The sequence below is a fragment of the Carassius carassius genome, chromosome 50, assembly GCF_963082965.1.
Source record: "Carassius carassius chromosome 50, fCarCar2.1, whole genome shotgun sequence".
NCBI lineage: Eukaryota > Metazoa > Chordata > Actinopteri > Cypriniformes > Cyprinidae > Carassius > Carassius carassius.
Window position 1 is genome coordinate 20,100,854 of NC_081804.1, and position 11,076 is coordinate 20,111,929.

The 11,076-nt window shown below is 40.4% G+C and overlaps 1 protein-coding gene across 1 annotated transcript in view; it reads right to left on the bottom strand.

Annotated features, from left to right (window-relative positions):
* Window positions 1-11,076, bottom strand: part of LOC132133378 (zinc finger C3H1 domain-containing protein) — a 22,695-nt gene continuing 11,619 nt past the window's right edge. Inside the window, exons 24-35 of the mRNA XM_059546166.1 lie at window positions 9,044-9,281; window positions 8,713-8,818; window positions 8,437-8,635; window positions 8,256-8,350; window positions 5,025-5,132; window positions 4,844-4,948; window positions 4,509-4,674; window positions 4,277-4,377; window positions 3,874-3,975; window positions 1,392-1,431; window positions 1,058-1,120; window positions 1-968 (exon numbers count right to left, since the gene is read on the bottom strand). Of these exons, the coding sequence (XP_059402149.1) occupies window positions 843-968; window positions 1,058-1,120; window positions 1,392-1,431; window positions 3,874-3,975; window positions 4,277-4,377; window positions 4,509-4,674; window positions 4,844-4,948; window positions 5,025-5,132; window positions 8,256-8,350; window positions 8,437-8,635; window positions 8,713-8,818; window positions 9,044-9,281 (1,449 nt within the window). The 3' untranslated portion in view covers window positions 1-842. The remainder of the gene's footprint in view (window positions 969-1,057; window positions 1,121-1,391; window positions 1,432-3,873; window positions 3,976-4,276; window positions 4,378-4,508; window positions 4,675-4,843; window positions 4,949-5,024; window positions 5,133-8,255; window positions 8,351-8,436; window positions 8,636-8,712; window positions 8,819-9,043; window positions 9,282-11,076) is intronic.

Sequence of the window (11,076 nt, forward strand, 5' to 3'; positions counted from 1 at the left end):
TTTCTGTACAAAATAATTTAATAGAAACATTGTTCAATTATAAATTGAAAGAAAAACAGGTGTCAGATTATCAATCCTGCAGAATACGTTAATCAACATGCATGTGTGTGTGCGTACTCTCTCTCACACACACACACACACAAAAACACACACACATGGATTTTTTTTAATTTGTGAAGAAACAATATTACATGAACAGTTTACTGATGTCTTTTGGCGCAGTCCACGACTACAGACATATTGAGTGTCGGTGAGATTTGGCAGTCTATGGAGAAGTTTCCATCAATACTCTGACACTGGTGAGCCAAACAGAATACTTCCAATAACAGCCATTTCAATCCATGGTTGGAGAAGGAGCAGGTTAAAAAAAAAGGAAGGAAGAAAAGAAGAAGAAAAAAACCCCTTGGTGCTGAGCCCTTAAACTCTCAAGCCGAGTTAATGTCATTCTTCATGAGACATGGTTGAGACACCATGAGAAACTAAATAAATTGATGTATATTTAGAGGAAGGAAGCAAGCCACCTTAAAAACAGTCACAGTCCGTCAACAACTATGACGCAACATTGAAGAAAAATACAAATCAAATTAAAAAAAGTTAGTGTACAAATGGGAACACGCAAATCAAAAACAACAGGAAGCAACAGGCATCATCAACAGATTCATACTTACGTACATGATGATAAAAGAGGCCCACATACTGGATAATGGGTAGCTCATTGTGTCTTCACTGGACTCCTGCTCGTAATACTGACTGGGGTCTAAGCTAAGATGCGTGTCTGCGTATCTGTGGAGGTTTGGTGCTCTAATGGAAGCATGTACTCTTGTGGGAATGTGCTGCTCGTGTCACTGGCTTTGGCTCGGCTCTAACCCTAGCGGCTCATTTAGACTCACTCCCACCTCTTGGCACTTGTCAATTATTTTTTTCAGTGTGTCAGTTTTACCTCCTTCAGCAGCCTCAAAGAGCAAACACTAGAAATGGAAAGAGAAAAGGATTGGTGAGGACAGCATCCAAAGCTAAAGAGAGTGGAGTGAATATCTGAGGTAAAGAGGCTGTTTACATCTTTCCAGAGAGCAGCGGACAGAGGCAGTTTCTGAAGCGCCTGCTGATACAGCCGCCGCACCTGCAAACGTGCCAATAAAAGCACAAACACACCAGAGCAGGAACACACAGTCAGTTCAGTCGGACATACGCAAATCATCACAGCCGCAAACATTCGGACTCAAACACACAAATTGGTCTTCATCAGAGGTATGCCTTTTAAACTCTTACATATGCGTGCACTGAGCATACCCTGCAGAAAAAAAACAATAGATTCGACAGAATGAAAGCAGAAAAACTTGAGACATCGGCCACTGTGAAAGTCATGACCTGACCTCTGACCTCACACTCACCTCTGCTCTTTGCCTTTGTTCCTTCTCAACAGCAATAGCTCTGGCAAGAAATATATTGATACAAGATGTCAAACACTTCACCTTATTTCTGCTTCCAAATCAATGGACATCACATTCACCATCCACTACAAAACTGAAGATGCTTGTTAACTGAACGGCATGCTAATGTATTTTATCCCCAGGGTACGTTCAACAAGAAGAACTGCACATGGGTTTCTCTGCATCTTGCACTTTTGCACATCTGGATAGTAAAATCTTTCTTGTTCTGGATAAGACTGTTCTTAAAACACAGTCTGATTGTTTTCCGAGACAGTGTTACATATTCCATACGTAAAGGGAAATTCCCTGTGAAGAGTGTTACCGCAACAGAGCAGGTAATGCAGCACAAACCAAACAAATGGCAAGACTATTCCACACACTCAAAATCAATGGAATTAGACCTACATGGAGGAACTGGAGGCCATAGCATTAGGTTTGAGCTGCGCCTAGCACCAACTCCCAAAAAAAGAGCAACACTCGCTCCTGGAGGACTGGACCAAACTTGAAGCCGGAGTTGAGGACTCCATGGAAATAACAGGCAGGAGTCTGCAGTGAGGTTGGCCTCCAGGAGCAGGGTTGGCCCTTCACTACTTTAAAGAAGCAAACCCTCTAGTTAAAGCCTTCAACTGAACTTGCTTCGATGCTCCAGTGACATGGTAAATGAGGTTTATGACTAGAAATTGACAGAAAATTGTCTAGCGAGGGAACAGAGGTTAAACTGAGATTTTGGACGTAGGGGACCAAGCAGTCAAATCCCACCCAAGAATGCAACTTAAAGCATTCAAAACTGCTTCTGCATATCATCGCAACTGGACGTGAATCAGAAAGGGGTAAGGGAGGGCATAAAGTCAATGTGTCTGCATAAAATGAACCACAATGCTGAAAGGGTTAGGGTCAGCAGTTCACACAAAAATAAAAATGTAATAATTTAATTTGTGTTCTGCAGACGAAAGAAAGCCAAACAGGAACAAAACCTCAGACTCAGTAAATAATGACAGAATTGAGAGTGAATAGTTTATGCTGAACTTTGTGTTTTTGAGCAAGTAGCTCAATAAATGGAATTGAATGTATCAAACAAAAACTAGAACTAGAATGTAGTAACAGGGAAACTGCCACGGATTTAATTCCCTTGTGAAGGTCCTGTAAAGTGTTTCTGGATCATTACTGCCCTGAGAATATGCCTCAATCCCAAATCAGGATGAAGAAAGAGCTGGAGAAGGACTGGTCTGCCAGTTGTCATGATGCATTTTCAAAGAAGTGTGGATCCGTCTGGATGATTTTTACAAAGCTCATCGTTTCAAAAAGCGAGGTGCGCTCTGATTGGCCAGCTGTCCAGTGCGTTGTCATTGGCTGAATGCCTCAAACGTGTGACGGAAATGTTATGCCCTTTAACATACTGGCACAACGACACAAAAAACGAAAAAACCCATTACAAACGAGGCATTTGTTGCATCCAGTGGGGATAACTTGTGTTGTGTTTTTATGTGTTGCATTGCATATCACGCGACATAAACATAAAACCATGTCTGCATTTGTGATCGGAGAAATTACAAACAAGTGCTTCTCTACACTGCTCCAAACTCGCGTTGAATCAGTGGCAAATTATTTAAATATGAAAACGTACTTACAGTCCATGAGTGAGAACAGCCGGCCCTGTAGTCTACTCTACCAGGAAACAGTCCTCCATAAAATGCACTGCACACATCTGAATATTTGGGTTGAACTGTTCTGGAACAGTGTTGTAAATACAACTTTGTACCACTGATCTCTAGTTGTGTCCTCTTTGGGAAGACCAAACAAAGTAGCTTTGCTTTCACAATGAAACACACATCAACTCCACAACATGGCAGAGGTGGCAAAAACAATACCACAACAAAACACAGCGTGACACACGGAGGGCTCGAGTGAGCGGTGGCGGGATGGACTTGGTGAAAACCAATCTGGCAATCCACAGTGCGAAGCAGATGGACTTCCCCAGTGACCAGCATGGATCAGCTCTAGGCATGACCCTCTCAAGCTCATCTTCTGTTAGATAAGGTGAAATTCAATCCACCACCTGATGTTATTTATCTTTACCATCTGCACCACCCTTTTTCAAAACGTCCTCAGACACAGAGCCAAAGCCAATGGAGTCCTGATCTTATGCTATTTGGAAACCAGTCTTGTGTGAACGTACACAATCGCAGGATCAGGGGATGCACCCGAGGGTGAATTTGAATCATGTGAGCCCTTGGGGCTTTTCCTGTACATATGGAATATATAACATGGACAGGAAATCTAATTTCGATAGAAAACAGCAAATGTTCATATTTACATTGCGCAGAATGCCTTATCTTCATCAAAACAAAACAAGTGGAGAGCTACACCATAGGCTTTAGAATATCATCTCATTTGGACACACAGAAACAAATTAGCTTGATGTATTTGGAGCTCATGAACTTACATTTTCCAGATGGCCAGACAGGTTGGGACGCTACAGCACAACATTCTGCTTTGCAATTTAAAATGTTCAACATTGCCATCCTGCCATTCTTGCTGCAGCAACCTACACAACGACAAATGACACTAAACTCGAGGACATTAAAGTGCCTTTAGAAGCTGTGACTGCATCCAGTGCCACCTACTAAAGAAGTTAAAGAATCACATATTCCCCCCATTATAGAGGAGACCGACTATAACAGCTTCAGTGAGCCAGGAAACGATTAAAATTATGCACCAGAAATATTTACACTGTACAGGGTAACAAAAAACTAAAATTGTGGCATATATAATTGGAAATACTGGCGCTCTTCACAACCTTAAGGCGAGAAAGCATTCAAATAAATTCAAGCAAGTCTCCTGTTTACCTTATGGCCAGTTCAGTATTGGTTGGCATGATATGTTGAAGTCTTTCCAGGATAAGGGAATGTTGGGATTGAGGGAAACATCCCAAATAGAAGGATATGACCTGAAATGCACACAGCACAATATGCAAACACACTACATCTACACTGTCCATAAGCTTTACATGCAATCATCAGGTTGCTACTATGAGCTGAAAGAGATGAAGGGCCGGTTTAAAGCTTCATCATGACATACCTTGTTATGGAAGCTGTAGCAGCTCCAGTATTGTGAGGAGCTGAAGGGCAGGGTGAGTCTGCTCGGCACAGTCTCCAGACAGCGGTGAACTAGACCCGTAAACATCTTCAGCTCGCGAACACTCGGCTGCGGTGCCAACATCTTACTGCTGGCAAAGGACAGATAGCTGGGGAAAAGGGAGCAACCATTAAGAGAGAAAACACCATGACTATCTGCAACCAGTGAAGATGACACACAGATTAACATGAGAAACACACTGGATGATTTCATGCTGTGGTAATAAACACATAACAACTGATAAGAAGTTAGGTTTCACAACTGTCCACTTTACTTACTCTAGCCAGAGGGTGTGAATTAAGTCCAGCTTTGTAATCGTTCCCAAAGCTTTCTCAAATGCATCAATGGCCTCTCTCACAACACCATAGGTAGACTGCCAGAAACTGTGTTAAAGTCAAGAATGAGGGTTAGAGCAGGACAGACCGTCAGACAGACGGACGGACGGACAGACGGACGCACCAGTGCAGGAGATGAAGGTACGGCAGCTGAGCTCGGATCTCATCCTGAACATCATCTTTGAGAGCTGCTACTCTCAGCAAGTCTTGAGTGGGAACACCAAGAATATGGCTGAAATCATAAACATCAGATCTTACAACACTAATACTGCTATGAGTGAAATAAACTTGGTCCACATGCCATTACACAGGAACAGAATGATCTGTCATGGAAAAACAATAAATCCTATGTACAGAATTGGATTTTCAACCATTTTCTATACCATATTAGAGCCTGAGAAGAACCAGAAGAATCTGTTGACTATTCCAGATGCTCTGACACTTCTAGGCCGCCAGAGTTGGGGAGCAACTAGTTACATGTAATGGCATTGTGTCATTTTAGGGCTGCATGATAACCTGACACGATTAATCGCGATTGTCATGCAGTTTTGTCAGTAAAGCCGTTTCTGTGATTAGTAGTAAATCTCCATCACCTGCTTTCAGATAGAGCAGCATTTACTACAAAGAGCTGCCGTTCTGACAAGCTACGCGAAATCGAGTTCATAAATCGCAGATGATATAATTGTAGGATGATGAAATAGACAAAATCGTTTGCGATAATGACAGCTGTTTGCGTATCTTTTCAGTGAACTACGGTTCTGTGTAGTAAATGCTGCTTTATCTGAGAAGCACGTGAAAATACCACATTTAATAATGTTTTCACTCCAAACACACTTTATGACGTCAGTCGAGTGTTTGAAAAAAATCCTTCTGTGAGATGATGTGCCTTCTTAAACAGGATAAATAAGGCACACAATATTTCATAGTATTCTCAGCAGTAATAATGGCTATGTCGATTTACATTAAAGATATACTTTATTATAATGAAAATTATAATAAGAAAAAGAAGAACTCCGATAAATCATATATTGCTGTAGTCGAGTGTTTATTAGTCACGCTGAATCAATGAAAGCAGTTAAATCTTCTGTTTATTTAGCTGCAGCCACAGGCATTTCCTGGATTTCTTCTACAAGACGTATTTGGAGTTTCAGCACGAGAGCGCCCTCTGGCCTTCGGATGGAGATTTACTGCTGATCACAGAAGCGTGCTTCACTGAAAGATATGCATGATAATAGCAGCTTCTGCCTAATTGCGATTAATTGCCTTTGCGATTTAATTGATGAATTGTGCAGCCCTATGTCATTGCAAAATTGAGTTACTGAGAAAAAATGTGCAATTACATGTTAACGCTTACAAAAGGGGTAACATCTGAATATTTACATAAATATTTCAGCGTGAAAGACACTCGGACAGATGACAGAATGGATCATTTGCACTTGCTTTTGAGTCTTACAATTTAAAACATTTAAGTGCTCAGTTGTGCACTCTCTGTGAGACTCCTATCTGAGAGCAAACAGTAAACCGTAACAGTAAACAGTCCAATACATTAAGTCAAAATGCCTGTCTTGGGTATTCATGTAAAGAGTCAATTTATACAAACCATTGTCGGTATTTAGGCTATATAAAAATTACATTTTTCAGGACACATGCTTATTTGATAAGAGTGTATTTCCTATTTGGGTTTATGTACAGGTGCATCTCAATAAATTAGAATGTCGGGGAAAAGTTAATTTATTTCAGTAATGGGCTAGTTGCATATCTCATGTCTTGCAAGTGTGTGCATAGATATTTCCAGTTGTGCTAAACTCCAGTGCAGAGAACCGGAGAAATCCAAATATTACCTTCTATATATTTTTACAGGATTTATAATATAATTTCAAATGCAAATAAGATCTACACTGCTAATATTACTATACTGTAAATGTTACCTGAGCCAGTGCATTTGAAACTGTGTATGTTTGGGTCCGGTGAATGAATGAAATACACTAATCCCTACTCATCACCAAAATAAAGTTGAACTCATGGTGTGTAATCAACAGCTACATAAATGTCTTTTCCCTTATCAATTATGTAAATATACAAATGATTTATTTCTCTAAAATGTTTCTATTACATTTGTATTTAATTTTTATTAAATATTTACCTTGTGAGACGTGGGCTGCGATTTATCTTCAGGTCCTGTTCTCAATTGTGCACATAAATTAGTTTGTTTGTTGACAGTCGGAAACCTTATGAACTTCTAGATAACAATTAAAACAAAATCATCTCTCCGAAAATGTAAAGTATTGCGCATTTGAGTGGTTTCTGTTTAAATAAAAAGATCCCTGTGGACTGATTAACCTGAACCGCATAATCAACAGAAGAAAGAATAAAGCAATCTCCGCATTGTATCTTGATAAATTTCCCAAAAACGTAGGGAGTATGTTTTCTCATGTCTTTGACATACCACTATCCGCTGTTAAATTTGAAAACATTATATCCATCCAGCCAAGTTTCATATGTAAGTTTCCCTTACAGTAAATGCGAGCGTTGTAAGACCGGAAGTATGCACACACTCGCGTCGCCAAAGCTCACTGGCGCCATCTTGTGCACCGGGCCCATTCCACTCAAACTGTGAAACTCGTGTATTAAATAAATTCAAATAGTTTAAGTCTTTGATTCTTTTAACTGTGATGATTTGGCTCACATTTAACAAAGACCCACCAATTCACTCACAACAAATTACAATATGGTGACATACCAATCATCTAATCAACTCAAAACACCTGCAAAGGTTTTCTGAGCCTTCAAAATGGTCTTAGTTTGGTTCACTTGGTTCACAATGATGGGGAAGACTGCTGATCTGACAGTTGTCCAGAAGACAATCATTGACACCCTTCACAAGGAGGGTAAGACACAAACATGCATTGCCAAAGAAGCTGGCTGTTCACAGAGTGCTGTATCCAAGCATGTTAACAGAACGTTGACTGGAAGGAAATCATAGCTATTTGTTATGATTTTAAATCTGTATTTAACCTCAGAATGATCTCAAAGTAAAAAAGTCATGCTTAAGTCTTATTTTGTGGTGGCTGTACTTAAAGTTAAATTATTATAATCTTAATTCATGTGATGATGGATTTTGAAAGGCTTTCAACAGTTAACATTCACTAGAAAGGTAAAAAGTAGTAATCAAATGTAAATCATTTACATTTATAAAGTAACTGATATAGTTACATTGCTTTACACATTTTAAAAAGGGGAACTTGTAACCCATTACATTTCCATAATAACCTTCCCAACACTGTAGGTATCTTCTGAGAGTGGCATCCCCTTGTAGTTAATGCCATCAGTACTGTGGTGTCAGTGAGGACCTTACCGTAACACATCCAGTGACTTGAGCTGATCTTGCACAGATTCACAGAAAGAGTGCATGAACTTGTCAAAGAGCTCTTCCATAACACTGACGTTCCCCTGCGCAACAGAAATAAGCTCACAGAATTGAGCATCATGCCATCTTCACTAATGTTTTGAGTTGGGAGATGATGCTGTACTCTCACCTGAGCGAGCAAACACTTGCAGAGCTGGAGGAAGACGCGAGCGCAGCTGGGGCTGTCAGAATGAGCGCGTCTCCACAGCTCTTCAGCTTTCTCTGTGTGTCCCGAGGACATGTGCAGCTCACCGGTGACCTCCAGCAGAGGGCAGTAGAGTGGACACACAGCCAGCAGACGCTCACACAGCGCAAGAGCTTCTGGACATCTGAAACAATGCCACTCACGTCAGTACATGCACAGCACTTCAGAAAGCCTCATCATGGGGTGATGGGGTCCCTGTACCTGTCCAGCGTCCTGTACAGATGAATGAGGTTTGAGTGCAGAGGGAAACAGGCCTGAATCTGTTCACTGGAAGACAAACGCTCATCCGTGCAGCCACACACAGCATCTAGAGGAACAGACAGATCATGCTTGAGCTATTTATTTTGCTCAGGTAGGTGCTGATGTCACACTCGTACACTATATCTCAACTTTTGCTTTGAGCCCAAATTCTAATTAAAAAGAGAAAGTAATCAAATGACAGCAAACTACTCTCTGATGCACTGGATTATAGAAAAATGACCACATGGTATTTAATAGCTAAGACGATTTAGTTTGATGTGTGTATCTTCACCTCTGAACAGGCTGATGATGTCATCAGCGGGTGTGCGGAGATGTTGGGCCGTTCTCCAGGGAATGAGGAAGGGATCGGTGCAGGTGATTCTGGAGGGGTTGGAGTTGGCGGGGTCGTATAGACACGCCGGTAGACGTCTGAACTCAGTCAGGTGGATATAAGACAGCCACATCAGACAACGGTCCGCCACAGTCAGATGATCCGCAACGCTCGATTCAGAGCCCGAAAGCAGCGCACTCTACAGGAACACCAACACATACTTACAACGGAGCAAAACACTGACAATCCAATAATTAAACAAGGCAAATAATGCAATTAACACTAAAGAACCTCATGAAATGTCTAGACTCTGGAGCAGTGCTTCCCAAACCTGTCCTGGAGGCAGGATGTGCATTAACAGTCCCATATAATTGAAACAAATCTCTGAATGACTAATGAGCATTTAATTTCACAAACCTTGCAAACTCTTGTGAAGCGTGTATGTGTATTCAGCATGATGATGAGATGATGGTCTGTGTGAATTTAATGCTTTAAACTCCTGATTTCAAATTATGCAGCTCTTTATGGAAATGCCCACTGTCATATTAATGTCATTTTCACTGCGTGAAATGTTACCCCTGCTTTATTTGAAAAAATATGATTCCCAATGCACATAAACTTCCCAGAATACTGTGCTCTTAAATATTTATTTATTTGTGAAAAACACTTGTTCATTTAAAGTGTTTATTTTACACATTTAATCCATTGTCAAATGATTTCATATTTCTTAATAATAATAAAAAAATGAATTGGCTTTATATCGGCCCCCTGCTTTCCAAGATATCAGCATCAGCTGTCAAAAAAACAGTATCGGCCGACCACTAAAATGTACTTTATACAACTGAAGTAATTTGTTCAATCCAATGGTCTGCCTGACAATTTAGCGACTCCTCTTCACCATAGATGGATAAAATGGTGCACTTTTTTTACTTCAGCAAAACTGTAAGGAATATTTTCAGCTGAAACCGTGGTTCTTTATTTATAATATGCAAATCAGCAGCTGGCTGTTGTTGAGAATGAGGCTCTGGGTTACAAGTAAAACCACAGTGACCACGGTTTCAGCTAAAAATCCTCTTTCTGTTCGAATGCAGAAATAAAGTCAGCTACATCTCGGACGGCCTGAGGAGGACATTAACAGCTAATGTACATCTCTTTAATTTGACTTCAATTCCTTTTGGATTTTTTTTATCAAATTTTTATATTTTACTTCAGCTTTATTTTAATTCTTAAAAACTTTTTTTTTAGTTTTTAGTTTTATTTTTTGTAGTTTTAACAAAAACTGGATCAGATATAAATCAGGACATTGTAAATTTGTTTTTTTTTGTGATTAGTAAAGTCACATTTCACAAAAGACTCTCTCTCTCTCTCTCTCTGTGTGTTTGTTTCTCTCTCTCTCTCTCTCTCTCTCTCTGTGTGTTTGTTTCTCTCTCTCTCTCTCTCTCTCTCTCTCTCTGTGTGTTTGTTTCTCTCTCTCTCTCTCTGTGTGTTTGTTTCTCTCTCTCTCTCTCTCTCTCTCTCTGTGTGTTTGTTTCTCTCTCTCTCTCTCTCTCTCTCTCTCTCTCTGTGTGTTTGTTTCTCTCTCTCTCTCTCTCTCTCTGTGTGTTTGTTTCTCTCTCTCTCTCTCTCTCTCTCTCTCTGTGTGTTTGTTTCTCTCTCTCTCTCTCTGTGTGTTTGTTTCTCTCTCTCTCTCTCTCTCTCTCTCTGTGTGTTTGTTTCTCTCTCTCTCTCTCTCTCTCTCTCTCTCTCTCTGTGTGTTTGTTTCTCTCTCTCTGTGTGTTTGTTTCTCTCTCTCTCTCTCTCTCTCTCTGTGTGTTTGTTTCTCTCTCTCTCTCTCTCTCTGTGTGTTTGTTTCTCTCTCTCCCTCTCTCTCTCTGTGTGTTTGTTTCTCTCTCTCTCTCTCTCTCTCTCTCTCTGTGTGTTTGTTTCTCTCTCTCTCTCTCTCTCTCTCTCTCTCTCTCTCAATTCAATTCAATTCAATTCAAATGAGCTTTATT